Raw genomic sequence first — 23,489 nt, 5'->3', positions numbered from 1 at the left:
TTTTTGTCTTCGAAGATCTTCCTGTGTTCCTGTCCTGCTAAGAGAGACTTTTCCTGCTCTCAGTTGGGCAATTCGAGATCCCTCTATCTCTCCTCACCACCCTTCCTCCCATCTCTTTTTCTGTTTTCATAAGCCAGAGATTTAGGCCTCGTTTTACTGCATTTCACAGGGTGCTTAAATACCCCATATGGTTCCTCATCTCATTACGGAAGACAATTTACATGAGCATAAAATGGCAATGGTAATGGGATTTGTTCAGCTGCTGGATTTTGTAAAACATTTTGTATCAGGGCTTTCCTGAAGGGTGACAGAGGGACAAGAGTGGAACTGGGATGCGTTTCAAAACCCTATTGATAATCTCTAAGGAAATCAGATATGCCTGCCATAGATCCTGGCGGGGTCACGTCGGGCTAGCATTAAATATGACGACTGCAGCCTTGATACTTTATGCAAAAGAGAATTCTGTAGCTGAAAGCAGGGTGGCTGGAGGCAGCTGGTCGATCATGAGTGGACATGAGCAGACATGACTGAACCTACTTTCTCCTCCTTTCAGGGTCACTGTTACTACCATGGACACGTGCAAGGGTATCCTGGTTCCACGGTCAGTCTCAGCACTTGTTCTGGTCTCAGGTAAGCGACCTTGGCCTTGGCAGCTCTGGCCTCAGGGACAGCTTCTGCCGCTTCTCCAATCACCCAAAGCACTAGGGAGAGAGACAGGACTTGCCTGGGCCTGGCAGGACCAGGACTGGGAGCTCCTCACACGGCCACTCCGGAGCGTTGCACCCCCGCCCCCACCCCCCCACGTCAGCTTCCCCTCCGCCGCCCCCCTTCAGGGCCATCCTCGGGCCTGGTGGATTGGCTGGGCTTCGGCATCCAAGGATTTGGGGAATATCTTTTGTTTATGTGGCTCAATGCTAAACAATTCCTGGTGTTTAAAAAATAGGACCTTAGGTATTAGCATGTAAGCTGCTTGCTCCATAAAAACGAAACAGGCCTCCTCTCAAGAGACAAAGGAAGGGACCCACTGAGTCCAGATCCGGGTGCTCTGAGCCGGGGGGGGGGGTGGATGGTGGCACAGGGCTCGCCCCACACGGGGAAACAATCCCTTCTGGTCACAGGGACGGTGATTGGCCGCCTGCCCCTGGGGTCCCTGGGCTCCCCAGGAAAACCCGTCTGTTTGACCGATTTCCAGCTGCCTCAGCCTTTTTCCTGGGTTTGCTCACTGAGTTTGTGACCTAGAAGCTTGTCCTCAGCGTCCTGCTTGGCTTCGGCCTGTGGCACCAGGAGGCCGCTCTGCGGGGGGACCGAGAGGGGCCTGGGAGGGGGAGGGCAGCCTTGGAAGCGCAGGACCGCGCCCTGTGTGTCTGCAGGCTCTGTGCGGGGTTGTGACAGTGAGCCACTGTGCCCACACCACACACACACACACACAATGCGCAGTATACCACAGGCACCACAATCCACCCAAGATACCACACACACCACCACACACACAAGACACCACACACACCACCACACACACAAGATACCACACACACAAGATACCACACATACAAGACACCACACACACCACCACACACACGACACCACACACACCACAATAATCACAAGATACCACGCACACCACCACACACAAAATATACCACACACCATTTACACACAACAACATATGCACAATTCACACACAATATGCCACACACACAACAGCCACACCCCATCTACACATGACGACATTCACACGGTACCCCATACATGCCTCCCATGATGTACTACATGCACCACCTGTGCACAGTGTAGCACACACATGCCACACACTGTGCACCCCTACCCGCACACACAGGACAAAACCGGGCCCGCCCTATAACACACAATAGATGACACACGCCGCACCACACACGAGTATACAACACGGAGCACACCTCGCACAACGGATGGCACAGCGTGTGCGACACTCTACCGCCGATGTGAGGGGCGTGGAGACCTCGCAGGCCCAGATCCCCGTTTCAGGGGCTGCTGAGGCCACGCGCCCCCCGAGGGTGCCGGGAAGCCACTTCCGGAAACCTGCCTCGGGGACTCCTGCCCGCGGTGGGCCCTTAGCAGGCAGTCTTGAATTCCAGTCGCCCCTTTGGCTGCTAGTGAACGGAATGCTCTAGAACGACTGCACGCCCGAGCGTGGCAGCAGCCCGGTCTGCCTGCGCAGCCCTGGGCCCCGTGGGCGGCTGGAGGTCGGGCAGCCTCGGTGCCAGACAGCCCCCCCCCCCCCGGAGGCGCTGCTCCCATCCGACCTTTCCCTGGGGTGTCAGGGCTGCAGGCGGAGCAGCCCCTGCCCTCATGCCCCCTGCTGCCCCCCTAGTCCTCCCCGCCACCGCCCGTTCTCCGTGGTGCAGACCTCCTGGCACCTTGCGTGGGAAGGAGGGCGGCCCCGCGCGTCCCACCCTTGGCTCCCGGGTCCCCGTGGTTTGGGCGCGGTCCTCCGTGGCCTGTGCGGGGCCAGCACGTTTCTTCATGGCCACCAGCCTTCGGTTCCACAAACACCCGCGTCTCCTTTTCCCTCGACGCACATTTAGGCGGGTTTCCGGTGTCTCTGTGCTGCCAGTCGCTGCCCCGCAGGCCGTGGGCGCCGTAACTCCCGTGATCGAGGCGCCCCTCGGGGGGAGGGGCTACAGGCCGTCCTGCCCCCTCGAGTATCAAATGCCCCCTCCACCTCCTCCACGCAGCGACCGTCCGAGGAGGACGTCCTGCTTCCCACACCTCCCCCAGTCCTTGAGACGGCAGATTCGTTTTTGAGTCTTCAGCCCTGGCATCTAAGAGACTGAGCAAGGCGTAGGCCCCCACTCACTTCCCCACTCCAGTCCCACACGGGGAAACCACCCAGGCAGACGTGGGCTGGGGTCAGGAGGTGAGCTGAGCATTCAGGGAGGCACAGGGGCAGGGTCTTTGAGGATGGACCTTGAGCCTTCAGAGCACAGAGGGGAGGTTTGAGTTGCACAGGGAGGAGGGTGGGACCAGTGAGGGGCTGGAAGAGTGGGGTGGGGACAAGGACCCGGGTTCCATGGAAAACAGAGTTCCAGCTCCTGGAGGAGACGGAGCTGGAGGACAGCATGGGGTCAGACCGGGTGGCTTCTGGGACAAAGATGAGTGACCAGCTGGAGATGGATTGCCTGGAACCATAGCTGTTCCTGCCCTGAGCACAGTAGCCCAAGCAGGGGACCAGCCGTGCCACAGCTGGCCAGTCACGGGGCCTCCCTGAGCCCCACTCTCCCTGTGTTTGAAACAGAGATGAAATCTCAGCTGAGATGGTGGTTGTGAAAATAAGGGCAGGGACCTATAGGAAAGCCCAGCCCTGTGCCTGACCTCGAGGGAGCAGCCGGTGGAGAAACCATCAGCCCCTCGAGAGAGTCTCACATTCCCTGATTCTGGGACTGGCCAGTCAGGAGTCCAGTGAGGTGCCTCCGGGTTAATTCCATGTAGAGCTACACTGCTCTTAAGAGAGCTGGTGGATACACACGGGCCATGGTGGGAGAATGACACACCCCTGGGAATCACAGTCACCCCACTCTTGTGTGCTGTCCCGTATGCCTGGAAGTAAAGAGTCTCTAACACAGGAGGAGAATCTTCACTCTACTGTCGCACCTCCCGAAGAGCCTAAAAGATGGGCCTGTTTGTCGAAAGGCCATTTACTGAAAGCTAGATTTTTCTAACCTTCCAATTAACCTAGAGGGCAGTGTGTCCAAAGAACATAAAAACTAATTCAAACATTTAATAAGACAAACAAAATGTAGAGGTAGATTCATGCTATTGAAAGGTCCAGATGTGGCTTCAGGCATGGCTGGTTCCAGGGCCTAACCAATGCTATCTGCGTCCATTCTCTCTCCATCTTTGGCCTCTACCTTCCTCTGTATTGTTTTCATTATCAGGCACTGTTTATTTTTATGGTGACAAAGGGTCTGCAGGCAGCCCAGGCGTATATCCTCAGAGGGCAAATAGAAAAATGAGGTCCTTCTCATGGGCCCATCCCTGAAATGTCACCATGGTTAGTGGTGGGTAGAATGCTCTGGTTTAACAGGTTATGTGCCCAACCCCTGGGCCAGGCTGCGGGTGATCTGCACACAGCCTCAGGGGCCAGAAATGGTGGGAGGGGCAAGTACCCCGAGGAAAACCAGAGAAAGGACAGATGGGGGCCAGGGAGGCAGAGAAACAACAGGCCACCTCCAGCAATAGCATCCCTGTGTTTATGAAGAAATTGTAAACCAGCAAAACTGAGATCGGGCATGATAGAGGCACCTGGATTGGTCTGATAACTTTTAGGAGGTTTTCATAGGATATCAAACTCTATTTTTTTTTTTTTTTGTGGCCATGCTCATGACATGTGCAAGTTCCCAGACCAGGGATTGAACCCAGGCCACAGCAGTGACCCAACCCACAGCAGTTAAGCCACTGCATCACCAAGGAAATCCTAGGGTATCAAACTCTTGATGGATAAAGAGAAAAGGATATCTCCAAGGAATTCCTAATAGCTCCTTTTATACTAAATAAAACAATTTAAAAACCGGTAACATTAACTAATTGGTTTTAAAATATGAAGATAGAGTTCCTGTTGTGGCTCAGGAGGTTAAGAAACTGACACGGTGTCGGTGAGCATGAGGGTTCCAACCCTGGCCTCGAGCAGTGGGTTAAGGATCCGGCATTGCGGTGAGCTGTGGTGTAGGTTACAGAGGTGGCTCAAATCTGGCATTGCTGTGGCTGTGGTGTAGGCCAGCAACTGCAGCTCCGATGAGACCCCTAGCCTGGGAACCTCCATATACCACAGGTGCGGCCCTAAAAAGACAAAAATATATGAAGACAAAGGACTAGGTAGGTATTCCTGAAGAACATTTATAGGATGAACCTGTGCTCTTGGCTCGTCCTGGCCCCCCGCTCTCTACTCCCCATCCTCCTGCATCCCAGGCCTGCCCCCCGTCAGTGCAGGTAACTGTCAGGGCCCTTAGTTCCTCCAACACAGAGGGGTGCAGGGCTCTTACCAGATTCTGAGACTGTGACTCAGGGGCCGCCTCCCATCTCCAGCACCTGGAGAACCTTCCGGGCCGGGTACCTGGCCCAGCCCCCCATTTGGCAGAGAGCAGTACTGTGGAATACTTGTGGTTAGATTTCGGGAAAAGTCAGGGGAGTCAGCGCTGCGTAGGCTGGTGTCGACCACCAAGACGGGGTGGGAACGGTGATGGAGCAGACTGCGAGGGGATGGCACTCCTGAGAGTTCGAACTTCCCAGATCTTTGTGCTGTTGTTGCAAAAGCAGCAGACCGTGCATCAACAAGAAATTCCGGAGTTATGTAGTCAACTTTACGGTCTTGCAAGGAGAGAGTCAGACCAGAGACAAAGCTGTGTTCCATCACCCGCTCCCTGGCAGAAGCATCAGTTGAGAGGGGAAATAAAAAATGCAACCACAGTCGCACCAGCCTGGTAGATTTTGAGAAAGAAAATGAGGACTGAAAACTCTGTGAAAGGTGGTGGGACCCCAAAATGCGTTCAGATCTAGGAACGTGGAGGAAAACACGAGTGTCCTGGGGATGCATTAATTACAGCGGGCGGATTAGAGGGTAGCAGAGAAAAAGCAGGGAAGGAGCATCCTGCTTTGCTTCAAAAAGGCTGATCAAAGATGGGCAGGCAAGGACAGCTCTGTCCTGGAAGAGAGGAGAGGAGGGATGCAAACAAGCCATCCTTCTTCCTTGGAAGCTTGAAGGAGAAAAGATAAGGAGAGAAAAATGCACAGAGATCCCAGTAGAAAAGGGAGATTAAAGAGGAAACGGCTCTTGAATGGAGTGAATGAGGTGCCCTGTGGAAAATAGGTCATAAAGCGAGTGACCTAGTTGTGGAGCTTATTCATCCTTTGAAAGGACTCCAAGTCACACGGGAAGTTCAGGCCATGTTCGTTTCACATCTCCCTAAGATGCTCAGCCCCCATCAGCACAGTGTCCGTGCAGCCATCATGGTTCTCCCCGCCTCTCTCATTTGCTCTCACTGCTTTGTGTCTCACCCCCTGCTCCTGAGTCCCCAAGCCCACAAGCATCCTGGGAGCACCAGATGCTCCTCGACACTGTCATGCCTGGGTACCACACTGGTCCAGGGATGGAGAGGGAATTCTAGCCCAGCCCCGAGAGGAGCTCGGTGGCAGTGTTTTGTGATGGGACAGGCATCCAGCCTTGGCTCGCTTCTGCTGGGGCATCCAGCCATGTCCCCATGTCCTGACTTGATTCACAGACACCACACTTCTCTCCCCTCCCAGCTTCCCAGCTAGAGCAGGAGCTCCTTGCGGGAAGAGACTGTCTCGCATTATTTCTTCTTGTTCTCTTGCCCCATCTCTCAAAAATTTGGCACAAGGAGTCTTGGGGGCTCAGACTTTGGGAATAAGCCAAGCGTTTTCCTATCACCTGCAGACATGGTGGGAAGTTAGGCTCCATTGCTTAGGAAGCATCTGCGCTTTGACTTAGGGGAAACTTTCGCGTAACAGGGGAGGAAACCGGTATCCGGAGTTGTGACCTAGGTATTGGTTGTAATGACGATTTCACTTTTAGATGGTCTAGGGTACCTGAGCACAAGGTGTGCAACAGTCACACCTACACACTTTATATATGCTCTCACATGCAGGCACACGCAGACACAGTGTGCGCGCAGGCGCGCGCGCGCACACACACACACACACACACACACACACACACACACACACACACTCACTCTCTCCCTGGAGTGGTGATGGCAAGCAGGCTGTCAGACTTACTCTTTGTCATCATCAATTTCTGCTTTCAGGGGGCAGGGGCAGGTGTTAGTGTCCCTGTTTCACAGAGCGGTGGAGGCTCAGTCACCAGGAGCCTGGTCCTGATTCTGTGGCTGGGAGCTGCAGGTCCTGAAGTCACATGATGCTGTTGCCCCCTTCCTCATCGCAGATGCTGTCTTGGGAGAGAGGCATCTCATGCCTTTAGCCAGAGCCTTGGCATGTTTCCCGCGATGCTCACTAAGCCATCCGCGGGTATCACTCCTCAGTTTACAGATGAGGATGAGAAGGCTAGGAAAGCGGCTCCCCCATAGTCCCTCAGCTGAAATGGGCGGAACTCCATCTCAAACCCAAGTCTGGCTGACTCCTCGCTCCATATTTACTCCACTAAACCTTTTGCACAATTTGAATCCAACCTTCATCTTCAGCCCCTTCAGCCCCTACTCTGAGGAAGCCCCCTCATTCCAGCTGCAGTGTTTTCTAGCTGTTTCCAGCACATGCCCCTCAGGTCTCACTGCCTTTATCCCTGCTGAGCCTCAGCCTGGGACACACCCCTCTCCCCACCTCTCAGCACCTTTGAAAGGTTCGCTCTCCCACTGAGGCTCTCATCAGATGATGCCTCCTCCAGGAAGCCCACCTTAGCCTCCCAGACACTCCTCGCCATACAGTTCACCCTACCTCACCTGTACTCCCATAGACGGCCCTTGCTAACACAGCACAGCTCCTGCAGCCTAGCAGGCACTTCATGGATGTTTGTTTATGTCCCTGTGTCCAGGCACCTGTCCTCCCTTGGCCCACTTACAGTCAATTGCAGAACCTCGTGCTTTCAGTACCCTGTCAAAAGGATCCTCAGAGCACGTCTGATATGTTCTTTGCAGGCCTCGGAGCTCTTAGCCGTGGCCTTGGATGCAGGACACAGAATAAGATGCTTTTAAATATTCAATTAAATAAAACTATTCAGATGCGAGGTTATTTGGTACCTGAAAAAGCACTGGTGCGTAACGGTGTTCCTTTAATGTCTTACATTTTAATTATGTGACATAAAGTTTCTTGCACTAAATTTGATATGATGAAATCAAATATAACCCGAGATGCAGGAATACTTCTGACCTGCTACTACTGAAAGAGCCAATCAGCTTATTTTTCAAACAGTAGAAGTCACCATGGAATCAGAAATAGCCATTATAATGAAAGTAATCATTTGCAGTTTATCAATCAGGGCAAAAAAAAATTGTTTTAAAAAAAAGAAAGAAAAAATTTCTGTTTTGATGCAGTGTTGTTATTTACAATTTAACAAACAAGTTGAATTGACCCATTTGAAGAAATCGACCAGTTGTCTCAGCTGAGAAAGTGAAAAACGGATCTTAGGAGGAAAACAAGCCGGAGGGAGTGAGGGAGGCGAGAGCTGGGAAGGAGCCGCTGTGCTCTCGTGGCAGCAGCCACATCCGAGGATGCGGTGGAGTCGCTCTTCCTCCCCGGCACCTCACCGCGCAAGCCGAGTGTTCACCATCTGGGTGCATGTGGGTTTCCACATCTCACGGCTCAAAGTCAAGGGCCCACAGCAAAGTGGTCTAAGGGGCTGAAAACCCAGACACGTGATCGTGATAACCTTGCCTGTGCTGTCCTCTCTGCGGGACCTGAGCTCCAGGGAGGCAGGGCCCTGGACCCACCCCATCCCTGGACCCACCTCACCCGTGCTCAGCAAACACTGGTGGGATAAAGTGCTCTCCCCAAGCCAGCAAGTGGCCAATGAGATTTAATCCCAGCCAGTCTAAATGTTTCAAAAATCTTGGAAGTATAGTAGATCACATTAAGAAAGAAATGCGCTTAAGGTGAAGTTACTTTGACTTGACCTCTGCCCTATGACCTTCTGCTCCTGCAGCTTCTACCCGGCTGGGCCATGCTGGCTCCCCTCCCCCCACTGGCCACGCCGTCTCTGGCTGGGGTCCTCCTTCTCCCTTCCTCTTTCTCTCGAGCGGATATTCATTCCCTCATCCTGTGTCAACCTCTGTGGGAGCCACAGCTGGCTTCAAAGCCCACCAGCACCATCTCCAAGGCTGCTCGGGTCCCCACCCTAAAGGACACCTCAGGTCAAGTCTCAGCTCTCCCCAGGCTGCAGTCTCACTCAGATCTCAAAATGTCCAAATCCCAAGCCTTCCCCCCCTAGACAGGCTCCCCTCCTGAACTCTTCCACTAAAGGGCCAGCCCATCTCCAGCTCCTGAGCTTGGCCGGGTCTCTGAGGACTGCCCTGGGCCCCAGCCCCCGCCTGCTCCCCGAGTGCAGCATCTCTCACCCACCTCCTCTTCTCATTTCCACATCCCACCCCAGAGCGGCCCTCCCTCCAGGCTTTTTAAATTGCCTCCCACCCAGCTTCCCCCCTCCGCCCTTCCCCTCACCGCCCTCTCGCACATTCCAGAAGGTCCTGTTTCAAAAACACTGCTTGCTCCTAAGTCCCACCACCTCTGCGCTCAAAACCACACGGCTCCCCACAGCCTGCACGTCACAGCCTCTCACTCATTCTCGTGCTCCTTTCAGTGGCGTTTCCGCAGGCATTTATCCATATCCCTTCCTCAGAAGCTGATCACCTGCAGCCAGACATCATTTTAGTACAAAGAAGCAAGTGCCGTGAAGTAGGGCTGCACAAAACCACGAGAAACTCGACAGAAGGGCCTGGGCAGCCCTGCAGGAAGGGAGGGCTAGCCTGGGCCAGTGGAAACAGGGCCCTAGAGCAGCTCACATCCCGCAAGGCCAGAGAGGATGGCCACCAACCATTGCAAGACAAAGAGCAGGTGGCTTTGCTAGAGGCCCCAAACAGAACTGGGGACAGGCAGATGGACAGGGCCCAGCAAGAGCCAAGTCCTGGCCAGTGAGAGTTGGAAGTGCATACGAGAGGCGGTTTTGTAGTCTGCATGGAGCATGTGTGGCTCCGTGAGTGATGGGGCCACAGATGCAGCCCAAGGTCTGAACCCAGGGTGAGCACTGTGCCCTCCACCACCTGTGGCCCAGGCCCAGCGCCCGCCTTCCAACTTCAGCCCCCGCTGGCCTTCGGCACGTGTCTCGGTTTCAGCCAGTGTTTCTTGCTGAGCACACACCGCCCTTTGTCTGACCTGCAGCCTTGCTCCCTCAAGGCCACTCGCCTGGCCCTGAGCCCTCCTCATCTCCAGGCCTCCCCCAACCTCCAGAGCTCCCCTCAAGGTCCCCTGCTTCACAAAGCCATTTATCCACCACGCCTAGGTCAGCGCTGGGCTGACTGCCTGGCCCCTGGGCAGCTGTGAGCCCCTCTGGCATTTTGCATCTGGAATTCGCTGTGCCCACCCGAGCTCAAGTCCTTGGTGATGCAGAAGAGGGGCTGGCCATCCAGTGTGGCCAAGGACAAGGGAGCAGTTTGGGGAGCCAGGTCCGTCTGGGGCATCAGGGCTCTGCCACTGACCCGCCGTGTGCCTGGATTAGTTCCTGGGGCTGCCATAGCAAATGACCCCAAACTGGGTAGCTTGAAGCCACAGAGACGTCTTCTCTCATGGCCTGGAGGCCGGATGTCTGCCGTCAAGGCGTCGGCAGGCTTGGTTCCTCCTGGGGCCCCTGAGGGAGGATCCCTTCCCTGCCTCTCCCAGGCCCTGCCTCTCCTCAGCACCCCTCAGTTCGTGGCTGCATCCCTCTGGTCTCCGCCTCTGTCCACGTGGCCGTCACCCTGTGTCTCTCTGTCCTCTCCTTTTTCTTTCTCTTCTGAGGACTCACGTCATTGAATGTCACTCCCCCCCAAACCAGGATAAACTCATCTTGAGATCCTGAACCTAATCACATCTGTACCCTCCTCCCACGCCCCGTTTTTTTCTTTCAAGAGTTCTGTTCACAGGTGGTAGCAGAAATTAGGCCTTGGGCATATCTTTGTGGGAAACACAATTCTACCCGTTACCGAGACCTTGAGCTCTTGTCCTTGGCTTAGTAAAAGGGGCTGATGACATGTGCCTTACAGCACTGCTGTAGACACCAGAGCAGAGAGAATTCAAGAGCCTGGCTCATGGGGGCAGGGAGGGTGAGAAGGGACTGCGGCTGGCTGTGGGGTTTGCTCTGGGGGTTGGGCAAATGTTCTAGAGTAAGAGGGCAGTGGTGTTTGTACAGCTCGGCAACAACACCATCGAAGTGCGTGCTTTAAAAGAGTGAGCTCAATGGTTTGTGAATTCTTTCTCAATAAAGCTGTTATTTTTTAAAAGGACCCTGGCTCAGGGTAGCCATAAATCACAGCTGTAATTATTACCATCGATGTGCCAGTAAGTAATAGCCGTTCTTACATCGTTTATGCAACAGTTTGTTTTATGTCTTTGGTCATGCCTCCCAAACCTAGTTGTAAAGGACCCTGAAATGGGAACCATGGCTGAGACGACTTTCTGTGTCCCACGGGAGCTGGCCCGGAGCTTTGGACACAGTAGGGGCTGAAGCCTGCTTGCTTTGATTGACCATGGGTAGTTCACCTGGAAATTCCTTCTTGAAAAGAAGCCAGTAGTGTTTATGTGTTCTTACTAATATTGTCGCCATCATTGTGCATCCAACACAAGTAATATGGGATGCTGCTTTTGCCTATGACTGCCTTTCCAAAAAGGACTGAAATTAAATTTTATGCCAGCTACATTTCCTTTTTTTTTTTTTTTTTGGTCTTTTTGCCATTTTTCTTGGGCCGCTCCTGTGGTATATGGAGGTTCCCAGGCTAGGAGTCAAACCAGAGCTGTAGCCGATGGCCTACGCCACAGCCACAGCAACACGGGATCCGAGCCGCGTCTGCGACCTACACCACAGCTCACGGCAACATCCTTAACCCACTGAGCAAGGCCAGGGATCGAACCCGCAACCTCATGGTTCCTAGTCGGATTCGTTAACCACTGAGCCACGACGGGAACTCTGCCAGCTACATTTCTAACTTATGTTTGGAAGCACGGTATTGAGCCCAAAGTGTTTTCCAAGAAAATTCAGTTAGCAATTGAATACAGAACTAGCCAGGTTAATTTTTTTTTTTTCTTTTCCATCTGTGCCCATAGCATATAGAAGTTCCTGGGCCAGGGATCAAATTCTAGGCGCAGCTGCGACCTACACCACAGCTACAGCAATGCCAGATCCTTAACCTGCTGTGACACAGCAGGGACTTGTAGTTCATATTTTTGAATCATCATCTTATTAGAGGTAGTCAAAATCCATGTGCCACTCCCCTGCTTGCCTGGAGTAGCAGGAAAAATCGTAATAAGAGCAACACTATTAAGCTGTGTTATTGCCTGATGCACCATTGCTTTGGAGATTAAAAACTGAATATTAAGAAGGACAAAAGCTTGTCTTGAGGAAATATGGGTCCCCTGAGTTATCTCTTCGAAAGTGGCAAAATCAGCTTAAAATTTTAATAGCTTCCTCTTTGTCGCCATTGAAGGGAAAACAACAGGATTTTTGAAATTTAAAATAAGGCTTTTTTCAAAGCAGCAGCTCTATTTCTCTGGCCGCTTGTCCTTTTGACTTCTGTGTCCATCACGGTCATCCTGTTCCAGGCCCCACGTCCCTCTCACAACATCGCTGGAGGGAAGCAGGAGAGCGCGTGCGTTGAAAATCTCAAGACTTGGATACAGGAGCCCAGATTGGGTCCCACCTGTTCCTCAGGCTACCTGCATGCCCTTGACAGGGTGGGAATGACCTAGAGCTGTGCCATGGGGGGAGCCATTGAGCCTGGGTCCTAGGCAGAGGTTCCGGGGTGTGGGTGGGGGTCTCATCACCCCCAACCACTCCTCCTTCTTCGGCTCCAGAAGTTGACTTCACCCCTCCCCATAATGGTGGGTCCGAGGTCCTCCTGATTCTCCTAATCGCCCCCTAGGGAAGATGCCCTCTGTCTTCATCTTTCCCAAACTTTGGACACTGTCTTCTCACCTTCCTCCCCTCCCCCTCATCCCACCCCGCGCTCTACCAATGGGGAAAGAGCCCCACTTCCAAAGTCTGCTGCATTTAAACTCCCCACTCTGAGATGCTCCCAACTCCAAGTTCACAGCAAATACCTATGACATTCAACTTAGATTACATTCGCTTATCTAACTTGGGGCCAGAAAGGGCTGTGAGAACGTCAAATTTTTACATTGCAGAGACCCTGAATCCTTGAATTGTGTGTCCACTGTGGTTTCCAGCCATCTCTAGAGCTAAATGATTAATTATACCCCAGACAGTCCAAGGCAATTATTTAATTAAGATGTATTATAGGCTCTGCCAATTGTTTGGAGCAAAGGGAAAGGCTTCACCCCAGTTTCTCAACATCTGGCCTTTGGATGACTTAAAAGATAAAAGGAGATATGAGAACGTTTTTATGACTGACTAACAATTTCTAGAAACTTTCCATTAAATAGAAAAACGTTTTCAGTCTTTTGCTTCTCGTGATTCGGACTTGGTGACATGTTTTCCTGTAAGCGTTCAGCGTGTTTCATTCCAATGTGAAACAGCAAAGGTTGCAATGCAGAACGAAATGCTGGTGTCCTTTTCTTTTTAGGGCAGGAAAGTCAGTTTTCTAGCCAGTCTCTGTTTTCTCTTGAAGTGTATTCATTTTCCACTTTCCTTTGGCTTATTTTTTTTTTTAAGCTCTCTTTTTTATTTAGACTTTTAAAAACCAACTTTCATAAAGAAAAATCCCTTGCTACTCATTCTAAACTTAGAAATCTAAGTTTTATTTCATAAAACTTTTCAGTGTTAAGTGTCTTCTCCTTAATAAACTGGCTCATTGCTTTCTTGAAGCATTAAAAAAAAGCGAAAGAACCCCAATTTCGGGAGTTCCCATTGTGGTGCTGCAAAAACAAAGCCGACCAGTATCCAAGAGGATGCGGGTTCAATCCCTGCGCTGTGGTGTAGGTCGCAGATGCGGCTCGGATCCCACGTAGCCTGTGACTGTGGCTCATAAGCCGGCAGCCTGTAGCTCCGATTCAACCCCTAGCCTGAGAACTTGCATATGCTGTGAGTGCAGCCCTAAAAACAACAACAACAGAAAACCCAAAAACCAAAAACCCAGCTTTCAAAGGAGCCACCCCAGTGGATGATCGCAGTCATGGCCACGCGGCCTCCTTGATGATACGTAAGAACACTGGCGGAGGGCTCTGGAGTAGGGGTCAGGGAATGACTGGGTATAATGACTTTTAGCCAATTTGAGGGATTTGAAAATAGCCAAGACCCCTTCAGACCGCACTGGCTCCCCTCATCTCTGAGCAGATAAATGTCATGCACGTTGGTAACACAGAGCTTAGCCCTGCGACGGCTTCCACCTACGCCACGTGTCTTAGTGCCATCTTTTCAGTTAGGCTGCAGTCCGCCTGGGCAGGATCTTGCTGTTTCTCCCACTGCTGTAACACTTCAAACAGGACTAGTGGAGGAAACCCACTGAATAATAATGAACTGATTAATGTGCAAGGGTTCACCCGTTGTGAAAGTAAATATTTGACCAATGCCAATCTCTTCCTTCCCTACCATTTTCGTGTTCAGCTTACTGTCATTGCATTAAAATGTGAGGATAATTAAAGAGTCACCTATCAGTGAGCCATCCGTAAGCACAGGATGAGGCAAGAGCTGAACCAGTCAATGGGCGACAGTGGATGACGCAGGAACATTTTTCAAGTTCCCTCTTTTGGAAACAAGCGCAAGTCATCTGAGAGAAATTCATGGAGCCCCCAACCCTCTCAGCTTATTTCTTAAGGACCAAGCTATTTCTTTAAATCCTTGGATTGAGGCACTAGAAATCATGTGTGAACTAATGCTCTAAACCTGGAGCCCATACAGCTTGCCAGAGTCCTGCATCTTTTGACATTATCTGCAAAATATTGTGGATCTATGGATATGCGAATTCTTCTGGGGGGACGAAGGAGGTTCAAGTCTCAGAAAAGGTTAAGTGTCACCGTGTTAGAAGCTTCTCTTTACAAAATCAGACGAATTTTGCATGAAAATTTTAGGCACGTCCACGGTGGAGACCTTGTGGTCAACTTGATCAATAACAGAAGTTGCTAGATGTGTGGGAACTCAGAGCTGCCAGTTTACTCTTTCCCAAAGTTCCGTTTCTCTGCAGAAAAAGCTGATTTCAACATCAAGAAGAGGCTCTTAAAATTAAAGTACTTATTATTCCATGTTGGAAAAGAGAAACAGAAACCAACGTGGAGCCTGATGTTCCCCTGTAGCTCAAAGGATGCTGACATGGCTTATTTCCAGGAAGCAGGACACAGCCTCGGCTCTGTCCTGCTCCAGACAGTCAGACATGCCCTGGGTGCATGGTCTAAGATCGCTTTCTATCTCTGCAAGTTAGAATATTTAGCAAATGTGTTCCCTTTATTTCTTTCTTGGCTGCCCTCAGCATATGGAGTTCCCAGGCCAGGGATCAGATCAGAGCCGCAGTGGCAACACCAGATCCTTTAACCCACTGTGCCGGGCTGGGGATTGAACCTGCATCCTGGTGCTGCAGAGACACCGCCGATGCCATTGCACCCCAGCAGAGACTCCCAAATGTGTCCATTTTTTAAAAGAACTTACACTTTTATTCCCAAACCTAAATGTTGGCATAAAGGGTTCTTCCTTTGTAATCATCACTCCCCGGAGTATGTTTATCTTATTAATGTTATAGTTTGTATTGGGAGCCACGCATGGCCAGGAGGCGGGTAGATGTGTGGATAAAGCCCGGGATCTTCCTGAAATCATCAGTCTGTGGATGAACACGTTAACAGAAGCCTGTCCATGGCTCTGCCCCGTCACCAACAAAAGAGCTCCAACCGTTCAAGCCCTGACGTGGGACCTCCACTGGGCTAAAGGTTTTAATGAGATGGCAGAGCAGCCCCGCTGCCCAGGTGAAGAATCGAAGGCTCAGAGAGGACCAGGTCACACAGCTTGGAAGTGGCAGAACGGGAACGTAAGCCAGATGGCTGAATTTGGAAGGTCTCCTTCTCATCTTGGGCCTGGGACTTCATTCAGAAAGAAGACAGAGCCATCCGCCTTCAGCCAAAACAGACCCGGGGGCAGAACTCATCCTTCGAGGAGCAGTTCTGCTGCTTGTCCACTGACACTGGTTCCTTTATGCACACGGCTCCCACAAATTATATAAGTAAAATACAAAAAAAATAATAAAGTTTTTCTATTCTTTTTTATTGAAGTACACATGATTTATAATGTTGCATTCATTTCGGGCATATAGCAAAGGGATTCAGTTACACGTATATATGTTCGTTTTCCAGTTCTTTTCCTTTACAGGTTATGATAAGATACTGAAGGTATTCCCTGTGCTATACAGTATAGGTCCTTGTTGTTTATGTATTTTATATACAGTAGTGGAATCTGACAATCCCCACCTCCCAATGTATCCCTCCCTTCCTTCCGCTTTGGTCACCAGAAGTTTGAAAAACAAACAAACAAAAAACACACAAATTTATACTCAACCTTGTATCAGAATCCTTCCAACTATTTAGGAAGTATACCTGATCAGGATGAATAATTCAGATGTAGGAATTTTCCTTAAAAAAAAGAAACGATTTCCCTTCTGAATCATGTCTGCTACTTCAGATCTAGTTATTTTCTCAGCAGATGAAACATCTTTTCTCTCAACTCTTCTTCCCAACAATATGTCCTTGAGAAGTAAAAAGCAAACAAATGAAAAATGTAAAGACTAACACAGTCTATTCTTCACCGTCAAATATTTGAAACAAAACATTTCTCAGACTTAGTTTTCAAAAGATTTGCAAAAATAAATCAATGCAAACATATGGCACAGAGATGTCCTTTCCAATTCAGGCCTGAGAATATAAATAAATTGGCATTTTTGCTTTTATTCTCTCTCTCATTAAATCAAGTATGCTCAAAAAAAAAAAGGTTTTAGCCACAAGAAGCTGTGACGATCATTGTACAACTATAAATGTAATAAAATTCATTGAGTAATAAAAAAGAAGCTGCCCTTAATTTATTTTCAAATGGTTCAAGGCAAAAAAAGAAAAAGAAAAAAAAAGCAGTTCCCTGTACTGTCCTTGCAAACTTTCTGTGTTTGTGTTGGTTTCAAAATAAATATCATTGACTTGTAAAGAGAGAGCAGAGTATGTAGCTAAAATATATAGGCACATATTGTCAGGCAATCTATCAGTAAAAGGATTTGTTATTCTCCTGAAAAAAAAAAAAAAAAAAAAAAGGAGCAGCTGTCCTTAAACGTTATGTCACTGAAACAAAAACGTTGCATCATTGTTCTTCTTTCTTTCTCAACAGGGGACTTATTACCTTTGGAAATAGCACCTATGTCTTGGAGCCAATGAAAAATGCAACCAACAGATACAAGTTCTTTCCAGTGGAGAACCTGCGGAGCACCTGGGGTGCCTGTGCATCACATTCCAACATGTCAGGCTTCGTCGGGCACCACAGACTCCCACCACCCTCCCAGACACGGACAAGGGTAGGAGGGAGACCCCGTGTTGGGTCTCTGGGGAGCTGGGGGGCTCTGGCGAGGGACGCCCGCTGCTAGGACACCTGGAGAGGTTTCGCCGCTTGTGTCTGGGGTCACCCAGTGTATCTGGAGGTGGCTGACATGATGTGGGTGGAACACACCCACAGGCTGAAACCTCCATCATATGGTCTTACAAGCCCCAGCCTCAGACTCATTAACCAGTGCTGGGCAGAGCTGGGCTCAGAGGACACAACAGCACCATCCGTTACATCTCCAGGGAAAGCCTTCTGGAGTCTGCCCCACTCTGGAGCCCCTCTGCAATACACAGGAGGACTGGAAGTCTGTTTTATAATTAGGGTCTCCATTAGGATTTGCAGAGCATTCCCCACCCTGCCCACTTCCCTCTGCAGGATAAAGTGAGCCTTGGTCCAGCAGTGTCCCCGCCACAGAGACCTGTCCCACTCCCTGCCTCCGCCCCCAGCCTGGGGGAGGGGGAGTCTCTGCTTTCTGGCCACTGGCCCCTGGGTCTCCTCATCACAGGCCTTCCCTTCTGCTCCAGAGCTGCAAAGAATAGTTGCCTCATGGAGTCCGGCCCCGCATCTCCCTCCTGGCTAAGAGGTCAGCCCCCTGGTGCCACCCCAGGAGACCTCCGCCCTGGACGTCTGCCTGACCTCTTACATCAGCGGTGGGTGGGCTTCAGCAGACGCCTCTTACAAAGGAGTAAGGGCAGCCACATCCCACCCCGAATTCAAATGAGGACAACCCGATAGGAAGTTACCCACCATTTCCTGATTTTTTCATCTCTCTCTTTCCTGTTCCCCTGTTGACAAGACATCAAGAATTCGTAGAGAGCACGTCACTCGTGCTTCCATCCGACGGTCTGAGGGATGTTCCTCTCTCCTGACTTTGAGTGCTGTGTGGCTTCCTGTGTGTTGTGCCTCGTTTTATTCCTCGTCATTTTTCTGAACTCAAACAGTAAATGCTATGCTACACGATTTCTTCTCATTCTTAACCTTTCTCTCCTGCCTGTGGCCCAGTGTGTGTTCCCCTAACCTACTCCTGACGGAACCTGAATCAATTTCATTTTAATGCTCCATTCATTCTTTCCATCCTGATTCCACCCATGTGACCCTAACTTCCTCTCTTTGTTAATATACCCCAAGGCAGGTGTCTGCAACCTTTTTTCTTGTTCTCCTCCATCACGCCCCACCAGGTACTGTGGCTGACCCTGACATTGATACTCAGTGAGGGGGGGCTGACCCTCAATCCCTGGGAATAGGGCTTCAAAAGTACCCCCCCACCACCACCATCACCAGCACCTTGAGAGGACTTTCATCCTGTCTTCGTCCCCCCAGCATTTCGGAGTCACAGATTTCTGGCTGGCCTCTGCGCCACCAGGGCACGGTGGTTTTATGCTTCCAACCCTCTGGCCTTTGATTCCAGACCTCGGAGAAGATGTGATTAAGCTGTAGCTTTCCCAGGCATAAACAGGGAGAACGTTTGCATTTTGTTTTCCAGGCGCCTTGCTTTGAGGACCCTGCTGAACACACATTATCCACCCTGTGAGATTTATACCTTGACAGTTTAAGCCACACTCAGATACATTTGCCGTTTCATTTAGAAGTGCGCACCCCGTCTGTCCTTGGCAGCCACCTATTAATTCTTTAAGCTCACTGCTCCCTCGAACTGTGATGGGCATGGTAATTTCCAGTTATGTTGAGGAGAGAGGGAGGAAACCTCCTAAGAGTGTTGTTTGGCTAATATTGCATATTGACGTGTAAACGAACCTTTACATGGAAAAGGGGAGGCGGCTCAGGCATTTCAACTCTGCTCTCTCAGTGTTTCTCCTCGTGATTGTTTTTATGAAAGCAACAAAGTCTTTGACTTTAAGTACAGCCTTATCGTGAAAAGACACAAAAAATAGTTTGCAAATAAGGGGAATAGGTGGGAACTGGAATTATATACAAGACCGTTTGGGGCGGCACCCCGATAGATAAATAGGAACGGGACATATTCAGGTTCTGTGCTGCTTACCTGCCTTGCTTCTGTTGCTTGTATTTTATACTCAGAGATCAATGTAACTGCAGCTAACTCATCTTGTCTATGCACTGCAGCAACTGCGTGTGCTTTTCCCCTGCATTCTTCTGTCCCCTCTAAATGGTAACTGTTGCAAAGATTGGCTTGCAGGCTGTTTTTTTGGTTTTGTTTTTTCTGCAGATGTGTGCTTTTTTTTCAAGGAGCAGCAGGAATAAATCTGCACTCAGGGTCTGCACTGGCTATAATAGGATCTTGAGCTATTGTTTGTCATTTTTACAAGGCTCTCCATTAGGTTTTAGTGAGAACCCAAGTTGCTTCTGGAAGGGCGCCTGTGGTCAGAGGGCGTCATGGCCCGTGCCTTCCTCTGCAGCGTCTCAGTCCAATGCAAAGAGCCCTTGCCTCTCCGCTCTCCCTCCCTCCCCATCAGCTGTGCATTCAAAAATGCAAAAGGATTTTAACCCCAGCTGGAGGAGCCTGGAGGGGAGATGAAGGCGGTAAATCTGCTGCTGGAGAAAAATCACAGAATACATCCCGAAGGCAAATGTAAATTATTTTTGAATTATCCTCTCTCTGGGGATTATCCGTGCTATTGTTCCCCTCCACTAGGATGGATAATTATGAGCCAAACGTAAAAGTCAGTGCCTTCTCTAGAAAGCTGAGTTCACCTGTGCTACTGAGTATAAATAGGACAGAAGGTCAGGGAGACCCCGTGGTGTTTCCCCAAACGCAGACAGTCTGAAAATAGACCAGGGCTGGTGCTTTGGGGTTTCTGGACAGCCTGCCATATTGGTTTAATAGAAGCCACAGTAGTGGCCATGGGGGTAGACTTAATAGTGATGTTTCTTACCGGTAGTGTCCAGTAATAGGTGAATATCAGGAACTGGCCAGAACCATTGGGAAACTGATTGATTATGGCAGGCATGGTTAATTTCTCTCTGACGTGACCACCCTCACCTCAGTATCTCCTCTAAGAGGCCATGCGAAGTTCCCTTACTGCCTTGTCATCCTTAAAGCTTGGTGGTGGGATAACAGAGCCAGCACCACGATTGCTTCCTTGGCCCTCAGCCCTGGGCATCTCTCAGTGTGGACCCAGGCTCCAAGCTCTCCAGGTGTGGATTCCTATGGAGTCTTGAGTCGATGAAAACTCTAGCTAAATAAATAACAGCTTTCCCTTGTGCCGCTGGTGTTGGGGACTCCATTTCAATACTTTGCATTTGTTGGAGTTCCCCGGGCTGCCTAGTGGTTAGGGACTCAGCATTGTCACTGCAGCAGCTCGGGTCACTGCTGTGGCTCAGGTGCGATCCCTGGCCCAGGAACTTCCACATGCCCTGGGCACAGCCAAAAATATACTTTGCCTTTGTCCCTGTAACTCTCAGTTCATCCGATTCAGCCTGTTATTCCAGCATTTTGTCCAGCTGGTTCTGCAGCCTGTATGATCGCCAGGCTTCAGAGGCTGTATCAGGCAGAGGAGATCCGTGTGCTTTGACTGCATGCAGGTCATTGGTGAGGATGTGAGAGATGGCCTCTCAGAGCAGAGACCAGGGCTCGTTGATACCCATCAAGGGGCCTTAGACCCAAGGCCAGGGGCCAACAGTGATCTTTCTTTACTCAGAGGACGACAAACCCAACTTTCGATTCGTGGAATTCGCTGACCTTGCCACCTATGGAGACGGTCTTGGCTCCGTTGTTACTGTTCTGCTGTCTGGTTAAAGCACCGAGCTTGAACCTGTGTGCCTTTCCCCATCCTGCCACCTCACACGGTCCCAGCTCTCACCCCCACCCTCCAGTCCTGTCTTCCCAGAATCCCTTCTCCTCCAGCAGCCAGAGGGATTGTTTTTTTCTTTTTAGGGCCACACCTGCAGCATATGGAAGTTCCCAGGCTAAGGGACTGAATCAGAGCTGCAGCCCAGGCTTATGCTACAGCCACGGCAATGTGGGATCCAAGCCTGTCTGTGACCTACACTGCAGCTCACGGCAACACCAGATCCGTAACCCACTGAGCGTGGCCAGGGATCCAACTTGCATCCTCATGGATCCTAGTCGGGTGCTTAACCCACTGAGCCATAACGGGAACTCCCCAGGGTGATATGTAAAGCACCTCACCCTCAAGGGTTCCCCACTGCTCTCGGAGAATTAAACTACCCACGGGTCAGCCTCCTGCCCCTGCCCCTGGCCCCCATCCCTCCCTCACCCTCATCCTGTCCATGCTCTTGCTTCGCTCACTGGACGGGAGGCAGCCTGCCCACTGCTGTGACACGCCCCCCATCTCGCCGGCCTCAGGACACCAGCTGCCACTATGCTGTCCACGTACCACCATGTCACGGGTATGGCCCCAGGAAGGAGAGCTACAGTGAGAATTTATTGTCACCCTAATCTCAACTTGCTTTTCTGCCTCGCGTGGGGTGAATTCCCAACGCCAAGTTCTTGTGGGAACATGCGCAGGGCCCTTCTCCCCCGGGACTTGGCTGAGATCACTTGGAGGGGCTCGGGACCCGCTCCCTCTTGAGCAGGACTCACAGGGCGGCTCGGTCTCCACCTTGGGGCAGAGACCGCTGGCCCTTCTCAGAAGCTTACACTCCTATCTGTTTGGAGAAAGGCTTTCGTTTATAACCCCCAGAATGAAAACTCTATCAAGCAACCAGCTTAAAATGTTGCTCTGTTTAGCAAACATTTTAAAAATGATTTTTTTTTAAACCAGATAGCCCATATAGGTGGAACCATGTGGAGGTAATTTAAGCCTCTCTGTGTGCGCAGCTGATGGAAGAATAAAACTTGGCGGCCATGAGCCAGCCACTCCCCCATGGCTTTTTATTATGATGTGGTTAGGCTTCTCTCTGAGCTAGCAATTCTCTGAATTCATGAGAAAATTTGGACTTCTCTGCAAACTGCAGAGACAGGAAAATTGGGTTCATGTGTTTGTTTTCATTATCTGGAAGTGTGTTCTTTCGAAACGATGATCCAAGGCCATTTGGAAATATCCCCTGGTCGTTTATTTCACCCCTTCCAAGTCTGAAAGGTGTAAACATCTAAACAACCAGGGGTCTCTCTATGAGCTTTTTGGTGGGATAGTAATGTATTTGTGTCTTTACTAGAGCTCTCTTTTCTTCTGTCACGTTAGCCGAATCTCTTTTTGGTAACTCAGGAAATTATGGGGGGGTGGGGTTAAACAAAAGAGGCTTCTTGCTTTCCAAACCTCAATAAAGAAAGGGGGTAAGAGCATCACCCTTTGAGAAGGTGTCTCATTTTGCATATACCAATGGGTACCACTGGGGCTAATCTTTTCTTCTTTTTCAAGTGGTTACTTAGCACCATAAAGCATATGCCTACAACACATAGTTACAAAGCTTGACTTTTTTTTCCTCGAAACATTGTAAAAGTATGAGAAATTATCCCTTTCATGGGGTTTTATTTTTCCTTCCTCCATAAGGTTTCCAGATTTCTTTAGGGACACCTAAATTCATGAATCAGCACAGCTGGGCGGCAAGGAGGAACGCTGCCATGATACAAACATTTCTCTTGTAAAAATCTGTTTGGAAGATTCCGGACTGATGGGGATTTGTTTTATAAAAGATGTTTCCCTCGGGATTATGTGACTGGAAGTCTGATTCAAAGCACGCCTTGGTCATTTTTGCTTTTGTCTGCAAGCGTGGTTCTAACAGGCAGGTTTTCAAGCCGTATGTGCAGCGGACTCAGAAAGCTGCCACATCAGGCAAGGGTCCCAGGCCAGCTCAACCCCTGTTTCCTCCAACTGCATTTTATTGCAGAAACAGGAGGCTTTGTTTTTTTGTTTTTATCGTTTGCTCCTTGAGACCACCCTCCATCAATTGCTCTTTTTCTCCTAAAAACGCCTTTGGGGTTTGCCAGTGATTCATGGAAGAGTGTGAATGTGGGTTCATTTGTTTTGCTTTGTTTTGTTTTTGAGGAAACTCGATTAAAATGTAACCCACTCAGAGGCTGCCTTTATATGGGAGGGAGTGCATACCTGGGCGGCCTGAGTTTTCATCCGTCCTGCCCTAGGATGTACAATTTCCATATTCTTCCAAACCATTTCATGTTTACCAGATCCCTTTTCTCCAGTGGCATGGTTCAGACCTATTGTTTTCCTTTGATGCTGTTTCTTTCTAGTCTGTTCCTTCCATTGCGTTCTGGTTTTCCTCCTAGTACCTCCCTCTTGCCTGGCTCTGTTCCCCATTTATCCACCTGGCTGTTCCCTGTTCTTTCTTTGCTCCTAACTAGATTTTTAAAGGATCAGCCACAAAGAATCAGCTCCTTGGAATGGAC

At 50.2% G+C, this 23,489-nt stretch overlaps 1 protein-coding gene across 1 annotated transcript in view; it reads left to right on the top strand.

Moving 5' to 3' along the window:
• Window positions 1-23,489, top strand: part of ADAM12 (ADAM metallopeptidase domain 12) — a 377,142-nt gene that overhangs the window by 246,024 nt on the left and 107,629 nt on the right. The window contains exons 5-6 of the mRNA XM_047762575.1: window positions 554-630; window positions 16,997-17,180. Coding sequence (XP_047618531.1) covers window positions 554-630; window positions 16,997-17,180 — 261 coding nt within the window. The remainder of the gene's footprint in view (window positions 1-553; window positions 631-16,996; window positions 17,181-23,489) is intronic.

This window comes from Phacochoerus africanus, chromosome 15 (genome assembly GCF_016906955.1).
Source record: "Phacochoerus africanus isolate WHEZ1 chromosome 15, ROS_Pafr_v1, whole genome shotgun sequence".
Lineage (NCBI taxonomy): Eukaryota > Metazoa > Chordata > Mammalia > Artiodactyla > Suidae > Phacochoerus > Phacochoerus africanus.
This window is presented reverse-complemented; position numbering and strand designations above follow the sequence as displayed.